At 49.4% G+C, this 16,538-nt stretch overlaps 5 protein-coding genes across 7 annotated transcripts; 2 read left to right on the top strand and 3 right to left on the bottom strand.

The window, feature by feature from the left end:
• Window positions 1-83: 83 nt before the first annotated feature.
• On the top strand, window positions 84-1,761 carry FOXG_07919 (pirin (iron-binding nuclear protein)). Its single transcript, XM_018386610.1, has 3 exons — window positions 84-801; window positions 854-1,303; window positions 1,356-1,761. The coding sequence occupies exons 1-3, from the start codon at window positions 333-335 to the stop codon at window positions 1,523-1,525; spliced, it is 1,089 nt and encodes a 362-aa protein (XP_018243788.1). The 5' UTR covers window positions 84-332; the 3' UTR covers window positions 1,526-1,761.
• A 3-nt stretch (window positions 1,762-1,764) lies between these two features.
• On the bottom strand, window positions 1,765-4,847 carry FOXG_07920 (uncharacterized protein). 3 transcript variants are annotated; one of them, XM_018386612.1, is made up of 5 exons: window positions 3,914-4,847; window positions 3,363-3,469; window positions 3,127-3,310; window positions 2,469-3,076; window positions 1,765-2,417 (listed from the first exon to the last, which is right to left on the bottom strand). In XM_018386612.1, the coding sequence occupies exons 2-5, from the start codon at window positions 3,441-3,443 to the stop codon at window positions 2,346-2,348; spliced, it is 945 nt and encodes a 314-aa protein (XP_018243790.1). In that variant the 5' UTR covers window positions 3,444-3,469; window positions 3,914-4,847; the 3' UTR covers window positions 1,765-2,345. The 3 variants fall into 3 exon arrangements, with proteins under 3 accessions (XP_018243790.1, XP_018243791.1, XP_018243789.1); XM_018386613.1 differs by having other exon boundaries at window positions 3,127-3,469; XM_018386611.1 differs by having other exon boundaries at window positions 1,806-2,417; window positions 3,363-4,847.
• Window positions 4,848-7,788: 2,941 nt separating this feature from the next.
• On the bottom strand, window positions 7,789-10,640 carry FOXG_07921 (uncharacterized protein; the record flags this gene model as incomplete). The annotated part of the gene is made up of 5 exons (XM_018386614.1): window positions 7,789-7,832; window positions 7,885-8,971; window positions 9,021-10,358; window positions 10,412-10,569; window positions 10,622-10,640. 5 exons carry the CDS (start codon window positions 10,638-10,640, stop codon window positions 7,789-7,791), a joined length of 2,646 nt encoding a protein of 881 aa, XP_018243792.1.
• Window positions 10,641-11,498: 858 nt separating this feature from the next.
• FOXG_07922 (TatD DNase) lies at window positions 11,499-12,895 on the top strand (the record flags this gene model as incomplete). Its single annotated transcript, XM_018386615.1, has 3 exons — window positions 11,499-11,657; window positions 11,721-11,898; window positions 11,952-12,895. 3 exons carry the CDS (start codon window positions 11,499-11,501, stop codon window positions 12,893-12,895), a joined length of 1,281 nt encoding a protein of 426 aa, XP_018243793.1.
• An 88-nt stretch (window positions 12,896-12,983) lies between these two features.
• Window positions 12,984-14,501, bottom strand: FOXG_07923 (uncharacterized protein; the record flags this gene model as incomplete). Its single annotated transcript, XM_018386616.1, has 1 exon — window positions 12,984-14,501. The coding sequence occupies one exon, from the start codon at window positions 14,499-14,501 to the stop codon at window positions 12,984-12,986; it is 1,518 nt and encodes a 505-aa protein (XP_018243794.1).
• Between the last annotated feature and the right edge of the window lie 2,037 nt (window positions 14,502-16,538).

Here is a 16,538-nt window from a genome sequence, read left to right on the forward strand (position 1 = left end):
TCGGAAATACGGATATCATTATCTCCACTTATTAGACATTCATCACCTTGGTCAGCCTTAGCAAACCAAAAATATTGGGGACCATTCCATTCTAGCAATAGCTAGGTCCAAAAGGTTGCAAAGCAAACCACCACAATTTAGCTGCTGATGTAACATTGACTAAACATCTCTAACCTCCACCACGGATCAATTCGATCCAATGCCATCCATGGCTTATTCTATCTATTTCTACTTGTAGGACCCTGCATTTGTCGTGCTTGCAAATTCATCTTCTCATCCAGCCTTGTCTCTCGTAGTATATAAATCCCCTTTCTCAACCGCCCTCCCTGGTCATGACCCTTTTTCGTTCCATCTTCATACCAGTATTCATTGCTCTAGCAGCTATTGCATTGTTCCAACATCGTATCAAGGACACAGCAACTTCAACCTTTGAATTCCTAGGGGCTCTTACCCCCCTGACTTTCCACAAGGCCAACACTCAGCACAAAGAACACCACCTTTTCGCCACGGAAATGTCTGTCACCCGAGCTGTTCGCAAGGTCTTCCTTGCCGTTGAGCAATCCGAAGGAGCTGGTGCTCGTGTTCGTCGCTCAATTGGCACTCCTCAGCTCCGCAACTTTTCTCCTTTTCTCATGCTCGATCACTTCTCCGTGAAGCCTGGTGCTGGTTTCCCTGATCATCCTCATCGTGGCCAGGAAACTATCACATATCTCCTTGAGGGTGGCATGGATCATGAGGATTTTGCTGGCAACAGGGGTACTCTCTCCGCCGGTGACCTCCAATTCATGACTGCTGGAAAAGGTATGAACCACTTACTTGTCCTAAATAGCAGAATCGTACTAACATCGCCTAGGCATTGTGCACGCTGAGATGCCCCGACAAAACGAGGATGGCAGCGCAAACGTCGGTCTTCAACTTTGGGTCGACCTTCCCAAGGACCTGAAGGCTTGCGAACCTCGGTATCGCGACCTCCGTGGCTCCGAGATCCCCATCGCCAAGGTTGACGATGACAAGGTCACTGTAAAGGTCATTTCTGGCCAGAGCCACGGCATCGACTCAGTCAAGGATCTCGCCTACACACCCGTTTGGTTCCTCGACATTGAGATCCGCCCTGGTGGCAAGATCACCCAACCTCTCCCCGCAAACTGGAACGCCTTTGCCTACACTCTCGAGGGAGATGTTATCGTTGGCAAGGATGACCAGCGACGTGTTGTCGAGCAGTACCATAACATTGTCTTTGAGCCGCAGGGAGATGTTGTTCACTTTGAGGTTGACGCCGGCGCTTCAAAACCCGCTCGACTAGGTATGTAAAACACTCACCCCCGAGAAACTATACATACTAACATTTTGATAAGCCCTCATCGCTGGTATTCCTCTTGATCAGCCTGTTATCCAATACGGTCCTTTTGTCCTCACTTCCAAAGAGGACGTCGCCAAAGCTCTTTTCGACTACCAAACCCATTCCAACGGTTTCGAGCGAGCAGAGAACTGGCAGAGTGAGATTGGCAAGTCCATGATGGACTAAACCTTACATATATGTGGCTTGATGACTTGACTGGCGTTACAATGGGATATGTATTTAGCTATAACTACACTTATGAGCTGGCAGCGCTGTTTGAAAAAATTGGTGGTGTTACATGCATAAATCATACGAAGAATGATAATCAAATAGCGGTCCTCTATAGTATTTCCACGGTCTGTCTACCATCGTAAACCTGTCAGTCCAAACTAGGTTCCAATAACCCCGGTCCCTCTATTTATTATATGAAATGAGCCGCTTGACAATCGGTTCTGTTTGGTTTCAACACCTTCATGTCATGGTAATACATCAAGTGACACTGAATACGAATTGCGCACATTTTTTTGAAGAAGATTATCTATTACTATTTCTCAATGAATGTGAGAAGCAAAGTCCACCACCGAAGTCAGGCCGTAGGCCGGGTATCACCACCATCCCAGAACCCATGTAACCATGAGAGACGATACATACAGGCTGAGCTTGTGTCAGGGCAGCACAAGTCTGCCGCTTCCCGTCGTCATCTCCCACGCCACCGCCCCCTTCTTCATCTGTCACAAACAGCATCAAGATCCCATCCATTCTAACATTTCGCGTCATTTCCATTAAAGGAGAGATAAGCCGTATGCATCATTAAACCCTCGAAAAACCTGACCCGTCATGTCCATTCATACCATTCACCATTATGTGAAGATTTTTTCCCACAAACCGACTCCTTGCACCGAGGAAATATGCTAAGGGTCCCAAAAGATCGAGGTACAGGCGTAAATTATGTATCAAACATGTGCAACGTAAAAGCATCAAACATCAAATTATCGTCCATCCTGATTTAAAGGAGGAGCATGGCAATACCAGCTGCGGCGATGACACCAGCAGGGGCACCAGTCATCTGAGCAGCGGCCTGAATGAAAGTTAGAGATTTTCAATAGAATATAGGAGTGGATTAACTTACAGCATTGTCAGTGCCGGTGGTGGTGGCCGAAGCATCAGTGCCAGTAGCACTGGTAGCACCCTCGGTGGCGGTGGAGGCGTCAGTAACGGTCTCCGAAACCGACTCGGACTGAGAACCGCTGGTAACGGTGGTGAGAGTTCGGACAACCTCAGTGCCATCAGTGGTGAATGTGGTGACCTCGGCGGATGCGGCAGAGTCGGTAGAGGCAGTCTCGGTGACGAGAGTTCGGACGATCTCAGTACCATCGGAGGTGAAGGTGGTAACCTCAGCGGACTCGGCACCAGAGGTCTCGGTCTCAGACCCGGAGGTAATAGTAGAGACGATGGTAGAACCACCAGAGGTGAAAGTGGTGACAACTGCACCGCCGAGGATAGCCTTGCCGGTGGTGGTGAACTCATCTCCCTCGGAGTTGGTGAGGACGCTGGTGTAGGTGCTCACGGAAACATCGTCGGAAGCGCCAGTAGCAGTACCGCTGATGGTGGAGAGAGCAGAGGTGATGGTAGAATCGCCAGAGGTAAGGGTGCTAAGGACGGTTCGCACGGCGCCAGAGCCAGTAGCCGTGGCCGAAACCTCGCCAGAAGCACCAGTAGTGATCTGAACACCAGCTCCTGCGGAAGGTTAGATATGTTGATTCTTTTGTGGGATCAGGGAAACTTACGGCGGCAGATCTCAAGACCGTAGTTCAGGACCTGGGCGGCCTGCTCACCGTTGCAGATAGCAGCAGAGCAGTCACGGAGACCGTAGATGAAGTTCTGGTTGGTGCACAGGCAGCCAATATCGCCGGCGTCACATCCAAGCTCCTGGGACTTCTCGGCACTGACCATGTTGCCGGCGCAAGTACGCTGCTCATGGTTAGAGATACTCTAGCTGTGCACTGCTTGGATTTAGACTTACACCACACTGGGGGAGATCATCAGAGCTCTGGGCAACGGCGGCAGCAGCCAGGCCGAAGATGGTGAGGAAAGAAGACTTCATCTTGACGATTTTGCTTGATCGATGGTCTGTATCAAATTGGTGGATTAGTTGAGGTCTCTTATGAAGTTTGTAGCGACAGTAAGAAGGCGATGGTGAACGAAGGTAGGTTTTGCGAGCGTGTTAGGCGAGCGATGTAAACGAGGGGAAGTTAGACAGTGAATCACCGCCAGCAGGAGCAGAGGCGACCCGTGAATAAATGAAGTGCGACTACCGGCGGCCTGCTCCTGAGGCACGCGAGTGATGTTTGCGTGAGACAAAGCAAGGGACCGTGTATCACAGAGGTATGGAAGAGCCGAGAACAAGAAGTGTGTAGCCCTCAGCCCCTCGCAATGCGATGTTCAGTGCTCGCGTTCCGGTGTCAAATCACACAATCACCAAGTTGGAATGAGGCAAACTTGTTGACAAGCAAAAAAGGCGCCGGCAAAGATGGACAGTGTAGCTGGAGTAATAACGAGGAGATAGTAACTTACCTTGATGGTAATTGATATGTGACTACGGCACAAACGAAGGTGATCGATCTCGTATAAGAGTGAGACGAAGTGAGACTGGCCTGGGGGCTGGAGGTTGGGAGATAAACTCGATTGAGTTGTTGGAGAGAGGATGTTTGAGATGTTGGAATGAAAATTTCTCAAGGCTGATATTGATGTGGAACAAGAGGAAGGGTGAGGAGGAAGCTGTGGCTTTAAAGGCAGGAGTAAGTGGTGGGTGGGCGGGAGCCAGAATCTTGATCTTGGCGTGACGGTTGCTTGCTTTGCAGGAGCGAGCAGTGCTTGCCAGCTGGTAAGGCAAGTGCAGGCAGGGTACCCTAGCTAAACGGTGTGTTTCCCAGCTTGGCATTGGCGGTCTAGCAGGGCAAGCACGGCACGGGCTTGATCTTGCCTTGTCACTACGTACGTCCTCTTAGAGTCAGAGGAAACTGCCATCACAGATTGAAGCGTAAATCTGCACCTGGGCCAGTACCTTGCTGCTTGGCTTGGATACCGCCTGCAGGGAGACCACCGATGGCACGGGAGGGGCCAACGCTAATACGACCCAGTCCAGTCAAGGCTCAGTTGCTGGCGGGGAAGCTAGAAAGTCCACTCCACTGGGCCGGACCGTCAAAGACACAGACTCCAGCACAGACGGACAGGGCCAGGCACTTGGAGGCCCCCCCATGTTGACTATGATGTTGTTTTACGGGGATGTTTTGTCAACGACAGAAGGATATTACGATGAGCCAAGCAATTTCTCATTTGTGATTTTGCTCCGCCATGGTAATTGAGTCAATGCAATCGAGAATTGGGTATCCAAACCAGACGTCAATGCCGTAATTGGAGATACACAATGAGGTCAGAGCATGAGCTGTAGACAAGATGGGTTACCCCTGTCACAGCGGGGAGCGGCTTTTATAGCAACTTGTCCACGTCGGTGACGCTGGTGTAAGTGGCTGCGAGGGTCTCACAGTTAAAGTTCTTACACTCAAAATTCTTGTATTTTCGCCCAGGGGACACTTTGACTTTGACGTTATGATATCTGCGGCGGGGTAAAGAAGTTGACAAAGCAAGCTACCTACTGGAAAAGTTTCATATTCATTAGCAACTAGGGATACTATCAGGGAAGCTGCAGCATATGAGATGGAAAAAGAGGTCAAGGTGAGTGATAGCTGGACGGGCTGCCACGCTAGATCGCCAACCACCCGCATCGGCACCCACATCATGGCGCATGGGGCTTTGAAACCGGACGGGAGCTGATGCGAGGACAAATTGATATTCAAAACTCGATGTCCTCGTTGGGTTTGCCAATAGCGCGTGCGTGGTAGTTTCTGTGCTTCTTTGCTAGCCAAACTTTCGGATATCGGTCCTACCACCAATAAAGCCTGTGGAGGCAAAAAGATGCAAACTTGACTTGATCACACCAGACTAGAAAACTGGATCAGCTCTCGTCTATGACGGAACTCTCTTGGGTCACCGTGAAGAAATGAATTGATTGAGGCAAGCAGGAAGTAACTCGTATGCCGAGCCGGATAACGGCCACAGGAGCATGAAGGAAGGAAAACGGGTATGACGATTGCCAATAACAGTACCCTGCTTGCCCAGTTCAGTGCAATTGATGTTGTGTTGTGCTCCTGCCACAGCAACCATCATCTTTGCCAGGCAATCACAACCAAGTACCACAGTTTCATCTAAACACTATCCCAGATTTCCATCTTCTAAAGACCACCCATGGCAGTAGCTCACAGTACGTGTGATATCGCATCTCCAATTATCGAGAGTGAAGTTAGTCGTCGTTGGCCAGTGGCGTTGGTGCTCTCTCCGATTGGCCAATTACCCATGTACTAATCCATCCTTGGCAACCACACAAAAACAAGCTGAGGTGTTAGCCAACTTTTGACTCCCTGGCAACCGGGAAGCGGAATCATGTTCTTTTTTCTTTCTTGTCCTTTGGGAACTTTCTTCTCGATTCCTGAATCAGATGAGATGGTGTCAATGGTGATGGTAGTGTGGTGCGTACCTGTCTCAGGAACAGACAAGTGCAATTTAGGCCTCAAACCCGACCTTCTATTTGTTGATTATCATTTGTCCGTGCAATCATGGCAATCTCTGTATCAATTTCGCATTGTGGTTGTGTCTTATCAGGTTTTCGCTTAATATCATCTACAACATCGTTCTCCTCAAGCCTGATCTTTCGATGATGCCTACCCCACTTGAACCAACTCATCCACTTCAACTCGTCCCACTCTGTACCCATCGAGAACTTCCACCACAAACCCTGTGCTGTCTGTGATTGTGATGCTCGATTCCCTGCTCAGCTGGCTTTGATGAGCTGTGCCCAGACTAGCCACCCAACGGGCCAAGCCACTCAAGCCACACGCCAAGCGAGCCAAGAGAACCAGGGGTTAGGTCAACTGGTGGGCTCTTGATGTCATCCATCGCATCATCGTCTGTTTTCTTCTGTTTCTCTCATGGCCCACGCTTCTACCCCAGCGAATGGCTCAAGGCCCTGTCGAGCTGGACAGACCAGCCTGGGCCTTGACTTTGAGCCTTGCTCGATATTGGGTATTCAACATCCCTCCACCTCTTGGGCCTCGGGAGTTTCGTCTTCATCTCAATGCCACGTTTTCCGTCTCGTCATCGTGACGATCTTGGTTGTCACTTCATTGAATTCAATTCCTATCGGAATTCTGTTTCATGTTTCATTCCTGATCAACTGTCGTCTGATCATCGTCATGGTTAAAACTGATAATCTTATGGAGATGCTTAAAAACGAAGTGCGACAATTATCGGCCCCTTGGAAGACCGGAACCTCGCTCCGATCGAAGCATCTCATAAACTTGAGACACCAGCCACTGTCTAACTTGCAGTTCAGCTCGCATATTGTGGCTGGCTCTCCCTGCGACGTCGTAATGTCTCACCATCTCCAATTTGGCAGAGTTTTGGAGGTCACCAGCCCTCTCGAAGTCTCTTTCATTTCCAGCAGCCCAATCGCAAAGGACCTGGCTTTGAAACTGGATAATACCTTATTGGGACTCGGGTCACATTCGTAAACTGTCGCATCAGAACCAATTGGTGATTAGTGTGTAGCCTAACACCTGGAAATGCAGTAAATTGCCCAATTGGGTATGCTCCAGGGTGGCTGTGTTGTTCAAACTCTCAGACCTCGTAGCATAATAATCGACGGCTCTAGAGTCTCGATCTACTGTAGTTCAAGAGCTGTATATTGCGATAGACAAGGATATCCAGCTCTATTATCGAATTATCGATGCACGAACCCGTAGACCTTCAACTTGTCTGGCTAGACTGTTGCTGATCACCACATTCAGCTGAGCTTGCATAATCGGGCGTCGCGCCAACAGCAAAAGTGCCATCTCGATAGTGACAACGATCTTCGCCGAACTGCAGCTACCCTTGGTTGCCTGCCATTGGATATCAAGAAGACGGTAAAGGCTTCAACTTCAATCGGAAAACAGTTACCCACCTACGCCAGCTTCAGTTGACTGCCGCTATTATTCTCAACGCCTATCAGCCCAAGCCACCTTATGTCCATGGATTACAGAAAGTATCACAGCATAACGAAATATTAAACATAAAATATTATTCAAATGCGCAAGCATCAACATAAACTATCTAAGTCAATAGCAGCTGCAGCTTCACGAGCAGACTTCCATAGTCTCAATATCATTAACCTAACAATATACTCCGGTATAAGCATGCTCAAGGGGGATCATTGCCGCCCAAGGTACCCATACATAACCAAACATCAAATTACCTTTCCATCGCTGTATCGTAGCATGCCTCCCAAAACATGTCTTCGTTTTCAACTCATCCATTGTCATAAATACATGTGCGCAGACAGCTCTTGCTGTTTTCTAACCGCTGCACATAATGCAGGATTCGGGATCCTCAATGCTACCTGTTACACGATTAGTATCTTCATTCATGCCGAAGGAACGTTTGTCACTCACACTGCAGGACAGCCTCCGAGTAGATATCGCGCTCACGATCCTCGTTGTCCTTGTCTTGATCCTCAGACTGAGGGTTCTTCTTGACACCCAACTCTTCTTCCTGAACCTTCTCGGCAGGCTCAGTAGGAAGAGCCCTGGGGCTGTCACCCTCCTCAACATCAGCCTTGATGGTGGGCGCACGTCCAGGTACCGTCGCAGTACCATTTAGGCTCTTGGCGGCATTGCCGTTCAGGCCGCTGTCTTGGGAGCCAGTCCTGCTACCGTTCAGTTCAGTACGTCCCATAGTTGAGGGCGAGGACATGAGGTAGCTTGAACCAGCAGGAGGAGCACGCTTCTTTAGAGGCTTGATCTGAGCTGAATTGGAATCGGCAAGCTTGAGAGCCTGTTGATCAACAGTGAACTGAATAGGAGCAGCAGCAGCCTGTGTACGAAGGTAGTACATGCCAGTCTTGAGGCCAAGCTTCCAGCCTGCAAAGTGCATACTGGTGATCTTGCCCATCGTGGGGTCTTTCATGTGGATGTTCAGTGACTGGGACTGATCAATGAAGGCACCTCGATCAGCAGCCATCTGAACGACTTGGCGCTGAGAGATCTCCCAAACGGTCTTATACAGAGCCTTGACATCGGCAGGGATGTTGGGAATGTTCTGAATGGAACCATTCTCAGCAATGATGCGGTTCTTCATAGCATCGGACCACAGACCCATGTCGACAAGGTCCTTGAGCAGCCAGGGGTTGACAACCTGGAACTCACCAGCGAGAACACGTCGTTGGTAGATGTTGGAGGTGTAGGGCTCGAAGCACTCGTTGTTGCCCAGAATCTGGGAGGTACTGGCCGTAGGCATAGGAGCAAGGAGCAGACTGTTACGGATGCCGTGTGTCTTGACTTCCTCTCGAAGAGTCTCCCAGTCCCAGAGGTCAGAGGGCTTGACGTTCCACATGTCGAACTGGAGGATACCCTCAGAGGCGGGGGAACCTTTGAAGGTGGAGTAGGGACCCTCCTCCTTAGCCAGCTGCACGGAGGCAGTGAGGGCAGCGTGGTAAATGGTCTCGAAGATCTGCTTGTTGAGCTCACGAGCCTCGGGTGACTCGAAGGGCATGCGCAGAGCAAAGGAAAGCATCGGCAAGGCCCTGAACACCAAGACCAATGGGTCGGTGGCGCATGTTACTGTTGCGAGCCTCCTGGACAGGGTAGTGGTTCACATCGATGATCTTGTTCAGGTTGCGAATAACAACCTGACTGACCTTGTGCAACTTCTTGAAGTCGTAGCAAGCCTCATCGTAGTTGATGAAAGAGGGCAGAGCCAGAGAGGCAAGGTTGCAGACAGCGACCTCGTCAGGGGCACAGTACTCAATAATTTCAGTGCACAGGTTGGAGCTTCGGATGGTACCGAGGTTCTTTTGGTTGCTCTTGCGGTTGCAGGCATCCTTGTAGAGCATGAATGGGTTTCCGGTCTCAGTCTGGGCCTCAAGAATGGCGTACCAAAGTTTCTGAGCCTTGATAGTCTTGCGACCCTTGCCCTCCTTCTCGTACTTTTCGTACAGAGCCTCGAACTCCTCTCCGTAGCAGTCGGCGAGGCCAGGGCACTCGTTGGGGCACATCAGCGTCCAGTCGCCGTTCTTTTCAACACGCTTCATGAAAAGATCAGGGATCCAAAGGGCGAGGAAAAGGTCACGGGCACGGACCTCCTCTTTACCGTGGTTCTTACGGAGATCAAGGAACTCGAAGACATCAGAGTGCCAAGGCTCGAGGTAGATGGCAAAAGCACCGGGTCGCTTGTTGCCACCCTGGTCGACATAGCGAGCAGTGTTGTTGAAGACACGAAGCATAGGAACAACACCGTTCGATGTACCGTTGGTACCGGCGATGTAGGAGCCAGTAGCACGGATACGGTGCACGTTCAGACCAATACCACCAGCCATCTTGGAGATCATGGCACAGGTCTTGAGAGTATCGTAGATTCCCTCAATACTGTCGTCCTTCATATCAACCAAGAAGCAAGATGACAATTGGGGCTGAGGGGTGCCGGCGTTGAAGAGCGTGGGAGAGGCATGTGTGAAGAATTTGCTGGACATCAGGTTGTATGTCTCCAAGACTCGCTCGATATCATCACCCCAAATACCAACAGACACACGCATGATCATGTGCTGAGGGCGCTCGACAATCTTACCGTCAATCTTGAGGAGGTATGATCGCTCCAAAGTCTTGAAGCCAAAGTATTGGTATTGGAAATCGCGGTCATAGACAATGGCAGAGTCCAACTCCTCCTTATGTCGCATGACGCACTCATAAGTCTCCTTGGAGATCATGGGTGACGGTCGGCCGTTCTTGGGGTTCACATAGTGGTAGAGGTCGCTCACAACAGCGGACCATTGCTTCTTGGTCTGCTTGTGAAGGTTGGAGACGGCAATACGGGCCGCAAGGATGGCATAGTCGGGGTGTGTGACGGTCATGTACGCAGCAGTCTCAGCGGCCTAGTGGTCAATTAGCTGGTGTCTGGAGCAGTCATGATGAGCGAGTCACTTACAAGATCGTCCAATTGCACGGTGGTGACACCGCCGTAGACACCGGAGATAACCTTCTGGGTGATGGCAACGGGGTCAACGTGGTCCATGTCAAGACCATAACACAGTCTCGAGACACGAGCAGTGATCTTGTCGAACTGAACACGTTCTTGGCGCCCATCTAATGAGCAAGTCAATCATCATGAGTTCTTATATTGTCAGATCATACATACCTCTCTTTCTGACGAACATGATGGTGGTGAGGAAGGATAAGGTGGGGAGGTCGGATTTGAGCTTATAGCAGGATCTATTCCTGCTGATAGAAGAGATTAAAAGGCAGAGAGCGTCTGAAGGGTATTGACGCTTCGGTGAAAGAGAACGTGAGAATTATTATAAAATTCGTCGTATTTTGTTGTGGTTGTTGAGGAGATGAGAGAAGCAAATTTCGCGTGGATGGTCGAGGTGGTTTTAAGGGAGGCGCGTCCAGAGACGCGACGCCAAGTTCTTAGCGCGACAAACAGTGACAGGCATCGCCGCAATCCATTAAAAAAGCCCCGCCTGAAACCTGAGGCAACGCCCCGTTTGATGCTTTGACTGGTAGATATGGGGGGTTATGCTGGTGATTGGAGCGAGTTATAGGGATTCACTTGACTCGCATGAGTTTAACAAGGACAGGAGTATCGTAATTCGTGGTTATCTCATTCACTTTACGCCTGCAATGAGCCAAAACTCTTCTTCCCCTTTCCCACATCGCGTCCTCGCGTCACCTAGTCATTTTGCGTTGCTGCAGCGCTTGGTGGGGTTCATGGGGGGCAGACAACGGCGCGAAATCACGTGAGATCCATGCAAATTAATAATTGTCTTTGGAAGCTCTCGTAAGCAGGAGAACATCCCGTGGAATTAACTGAGCTTGGACCTTGGACTGAGGTTGACGGGAGGATGAGACCTTGAACGAAAACGTAGATCAAAGAGCCAATCATCGTCGTGAACCAAGACTACCTTCCTGTTTTCCGTTTTTGAGTCTAAAAAAAGGCAGCTAGAGATTACAGTTGCGAGGCAGCAACAAGTCAGTGACTCACGCTGGAGTCAAGCAAGAGACGTTTAAGATCAATGACATCGAGACCTCTCTTTCACTGTTTTCAATCTTCAGCAAGAATTGGTTTCAGGACGTCAAGTCTCAGATTTCAAGCCTCACAATTTCGCAATATGGCTTCTTCACCAACGCCTCAGCCCGTTGAGGGCTCCAGTTACAAACCTAGATACATCGATGTATGTCAATCACCCAATATACATCCGATATCAGATCCCGTTAACACATAGCGTTACTAGTAGATTGGCATCAACTTGACCGATCCTATCTTCCGAGGCAAATACCACGGCAAAGAGCGACACCCCGACGATCTCGATGCTATTATCGGAAGAGCCCGTGAAGTTGGTTGTACAAAACTTATAGTGACCGGCTCAGACCTTGGCAACTCTCGAGATGCCCTCATCCTTGCCAGAGATTATGGTGAGTCTCACCCCTGTTTATCAATCTGATAACAAGACTAACATCACCCACAGCCGGAACTATATTCGGGACTGCAGGCATTCATCCCTGTAGCAGCTCCGTCTTCAGTGAAGCGGGTCCTTCTCACGAGTCTGAGCACACAACACCATGTGATCCCGATCCTTCAGCTCCAGTCTCGGAAGAGCACCCCCCTTGCCCAACAAAGACTGGTAAACTCATCAGAGACTTGACTTCTTTGGTGAAAGAGGCCCAAGCATCAGGTCAGAAGAGCCTTGTGGCTATGGGTGAGTTTGGGCTTGACTATGATCGACTGCATTACTGCTCGAAGAGCATCCAGCTCCATTCCTTCGCAGCTCAGCTCCAGGTTGCTGCGTCGATATCTCCTCAGCTCCCCTTGTTCCTCCACTCTCGCGCGGCCCACAATGACTTTGTTCGGCTTCTGAAGGAGGCTTTTGGTGAGAAGCTAGAGAAGTTGGAGAAGGGCGGCGTAGTGCATAGTTTCACTGGCACAGCTGAGGAGATGCGCGAGTTGATGGACTTGGGTCTATACATTGGTATAAATGGATGCAGCTTCAAGACTGTAGAGAACTGCGCTGTTGTCAAGGAAGTTCACCTCGACCGTCTTATGATTGAGACCGATGGACCATGGTGTGAGGTGCGACCAAGCCACGAGGGCTACAAGTATCTGATCGAGAAGAAAGAGACGCCCAATACCGAGAACCAACAGAATGGCACTGCCGCTACCGCTGAATCTGCACAAAAACCGCAAAAGCAGTCGAAGAAGAACCAGAAGAAAGAGCCGGAGGTCCTGGAACGATACAAGACTGTCAAGAAGGAGAAGTGGGAAGAGGGAGCCATGGTGAAGGGGCGCAACGAACCGTGCAATATCGAGCGTGTCGCCAAGATCATCGCAGGTATCAAGGGAGTTAGTATCGAGGAAGTTTGCGAAGCTGCATGGAAGAACACAGTGACAGTTTTCGGACTTGAAGAGAGCTAAGAATTGGCTGATCAGTCATGTTGTCATGGGGGTATCAAATAGAGAAGAAAGACATAGACCATGCGCCGTTATAGATCCAACATTTGTTTCACATCCCTGAGCCCTTGTATCCACGTATTCTTCCATGCCTCACAAGTCCTGTTGTTACTCCCTCTTCTCCTGTCATCCACCCCGGCATCCGCTCTCCATCTATTATGCCAGCCTCTACAAGTTGCCGTACGCCAGCCCATACATGTGTTCCAGAAAATGTAACTTTGATAGTTGGTGTCCATCGATCTGAAGAGATGGTATCGTCGTTGTCTTCTTCTGCTGTGATATTCGCCTCTCGAACAACGGCCGTAATCTTGCTCTTTCGTCGATTCTTGCTCCCTGCCGTGGCGTCATCTTCATTCTCTTCTGTATCGCCAGTATCTTCACTTGTAGAAGGAAATGGATCCTGTATGATGATGTCAACCTTTTCCACTCCTTTACCATCAGTGACAAAACCCGAATCGCCGAACCGAGCCTTGGCAACCAATCTCGATTTCTTTGCAACTCGTTCAGATTCAGTGAATGACACTCCCCGCTTGAGGCTGAGATTTGAGGACGATGATTCTCGAGATAGTGGTGGAGTTGGAATAACGGTATCCAATGGAGATATCTTTGTGGCCTCATTGGAGTAGATGCTCCAGCCACCTCCTGCGGAGTTTGTGCGTCCAGATCCCTTCTTTTCTAGAAGTGCATCCAAGTTCTTGCTTTGAAGGTTTCCTGATTTGAGAGTGTATCGTTCACGTGGGCGTGAGAGAGCCTTGGGTACCCCATCCACGATTAAGCTATGTAAACTCTTAGACTCTCCTGAGCCACTGTTGCCTGTAGCTTGCGATTTCGTAATGTACAAAGCAGGTGATCCATCTGGAAACGCAATGTACACTGTCCTTGAAGAGTCGAAGTTTGTTGCTGTGCCATTTGGGTTCCGACTTGAAAGAGCAAAGTCCGTGTTGTAGGGCGAATCTATGACGAAAATGCGCAGTAGTAGAACAGGTATGGCTGTAGGTCGGTGAAAGTGATAATGTGCCTTGACGTCAGGTAGCACATGGGTTTGAAGGTTTTGGAGAAACGTTGATGGATGAAACCGAGGTATTGTCAAACTTTCTTGGTCGACTCTGAGCACCTGGTCCTCGCCGGCATCTTGAGAAGGCTGCTTAAGAGGCAGAATCTGATAGGCTGACCATTTTTGAGATGTTGGGTTCTGTTCGAAATAGGCCATATCGGCCATGGCTAGTTGAAATAATGTCAGGCCAAGTCTCCAATCACCCTCAACAATACGGCTGACAACATCTCTTTTTGACCCTTTTTGTTGCTGCATATCGAAATAAAGTTGTTGTAATTCGTCAATAGTTTGACAGGGAGGGTAAAGATCGTCATTTTCTTCATCGTCGTCTTCATCCCTCCTCTCAATGTAAGGAATAGAATTCGGGAGACTCTCATCGTCAAGCCAGTCTAGTGCCAGGGAAATAAGAGACTCTCGTGAGAGTCTATTGAGACTCTTGACAACAGCAGGATTAGATGCATCAACTCGTAATGATGACGGAAGCCTGGCTTTTGTTGGGATAGAGTAGCGGGCCATTGTTGTTTGTTTGGTTGTTTGTGTTTACAATGGTAAAGTCACAGTAACCATTTGAGATGTTGAACGAGGCATGCGTTGAGAAACTCCGCAAGGCTGCCCCCTTAATTGACGTCTAACTGGGTTGGGTTGATTAATTAGCCCTTTAGACAGATTAAGTCGATAAACAGTGCTTGAACGCTTCGATAAGACGCGATATTCGCTTTGGAGTCGCGTCTCAAACCAATCCAACCAAGGGCAATTGAATGCACGGACCAGCAACGATCTCGGACAGAGACATCTCATACACCGATCACGTGCTTTATCACGTGATATACAGCCACTATCTTCCTACAACCTGAACTACGGATTTGAGGATTCACAGCGTATCTGGATGTGTGAGACACTCGATATGCCTGGACAGCTTCAGATTGCATTTGCCGCTTTTCTTCGGGATAAAATGCTCCTCTCATAAGAAGTCGAAACAACGACTCGGCTCTAACGATGGGTCGACTCGGACATGATCGTGGGCCAACTCGGAGAAGTAGTTGATTGGTTCAGAGTTTCCAGTGTCTCATGGCTTCTTGTCAGAACCAGATAATCGCGGTTCCACTACCAAAGGGATTGGCGTTCACAAAGTTTGGTTCCGATGACGGGCTGACTACAGGGTCCAATTAGCCCTGATGGATTTTACCGTCGGAAGTCATCACTCATCTTGGTCTTGATGTAATGGGGCAAATCATTGACTACAACCGCGGGCCGCGCTGGGAATTGATTTTCTGTGTCTGTTCAGAACTCTCTTTGGATTGGCTTCACAAATGCCCCCACGTAGTCGAGGGGCAGGGGCTATGACGTTTCGACAGGATCCTGCAGATCTGTCCGGCAGATTTTTCAAGACGGGCTAAGGATTGAAGGAACAAATGCATCCAGGATCCTGCAGTGTAATACAAGTGATGCATCAAAAGGAACACCAACTCCGAGGTGCAACGGAAGGTAATAAGCCCGTGGTAGGCCTATCTCCAGAGCCTCAATAATATGTGTCATAATTTTCTTCTAGTGACCTGGGGCCGCAGACAAGCGAGTCGTTGTTCAAACCGGGGACACTTTCTTTTTGGAGATTGAATGAGAAGGATTTCCACAAGAGATCCCAGTTCATTCCTGGGGCCCCAATTTTGACGGGGAGTTCGGGAAATGTCCGGATCCTGAGATTCAGCGTCGGCTCAACTCAAGGAATCGTACCAACCAACAAGAAGCTAGCCAAGAGGTTTACGGTTGGATCATGATTGACTTTGCCCACGCGCAAGCAAGGGATGACCTCCACTCGGTTCCAACTTGCAGCCGCAAAAGCGCACGAGGGACCCTTGAGGCTGGATCATATGCAACCCAGCAGACAAAGATGAGAACCTGTCAGCCTGCCCGGGACTATCACAATACATGAGTGTGATGAAGACCGTTAACCATGTATGCAAGTGGGGGCTAGCTCAGAAAACTACCTATACAGAACAGTGCCGTTGTTTTGCTTCTGAACTTTGGAATGCTCAGTCTTGAGCAGAAGAAGATGTCTTTCCAGTAATCTGAGCTTCCTCTCATTCCGAGGCTCAACTGCCGAATTTTAAAGGGAAACGTCCTTTGTGCGTGAAATCCGTTCACCGATTATTCGGCTCAGCGAAAGAAACTAGAGTTAGCGAAAACCAAAACAACAGACTTGTAACGATACGGTTAGTTGAGTTATTCGACTGAGGCAAAGAGCCGAACGAACTCCCCGAGCCTGTCCGGAATCGCCACCTGCAGAGCATCAGAAACGTTGCGGTGGCTTGGCTGATCGTATTTCCACGTTTCCATGGGCGCTCTAATTTTGCTGTTTTGTCGGGTGAAGCTCCCTGTCGGCTGTGACACCAACGCCAAAGATGCACGAGTGGAGTGTCTCTTTGTCGCAGTTCATCCCTTTTGAGGTAAAGGAGAGCAAGCCAACCCACGCTGGTGTGATAATTTGTGAAATAATCACTCATTGGGATTGAGGGATTGGTGTTTTGACAAGGACGTCTCACATTCCGAAGCGGA

This window comes from Fusarium oxysporum, chromosome 4 (assembly GCF_000149955.1).
Source record: "Fusarium oxysporum f. sp. lycopersici 4287 chromosome 4, whole genome shotgun sequence".
In the NCBI taxonomy this organism is placed as follows: Eukaryota; Fungi; Ascomycota; class Sordariomycetes; order Hypocreales; family Nectriaceae; genus Fusarium; species Fusarium oxysporum.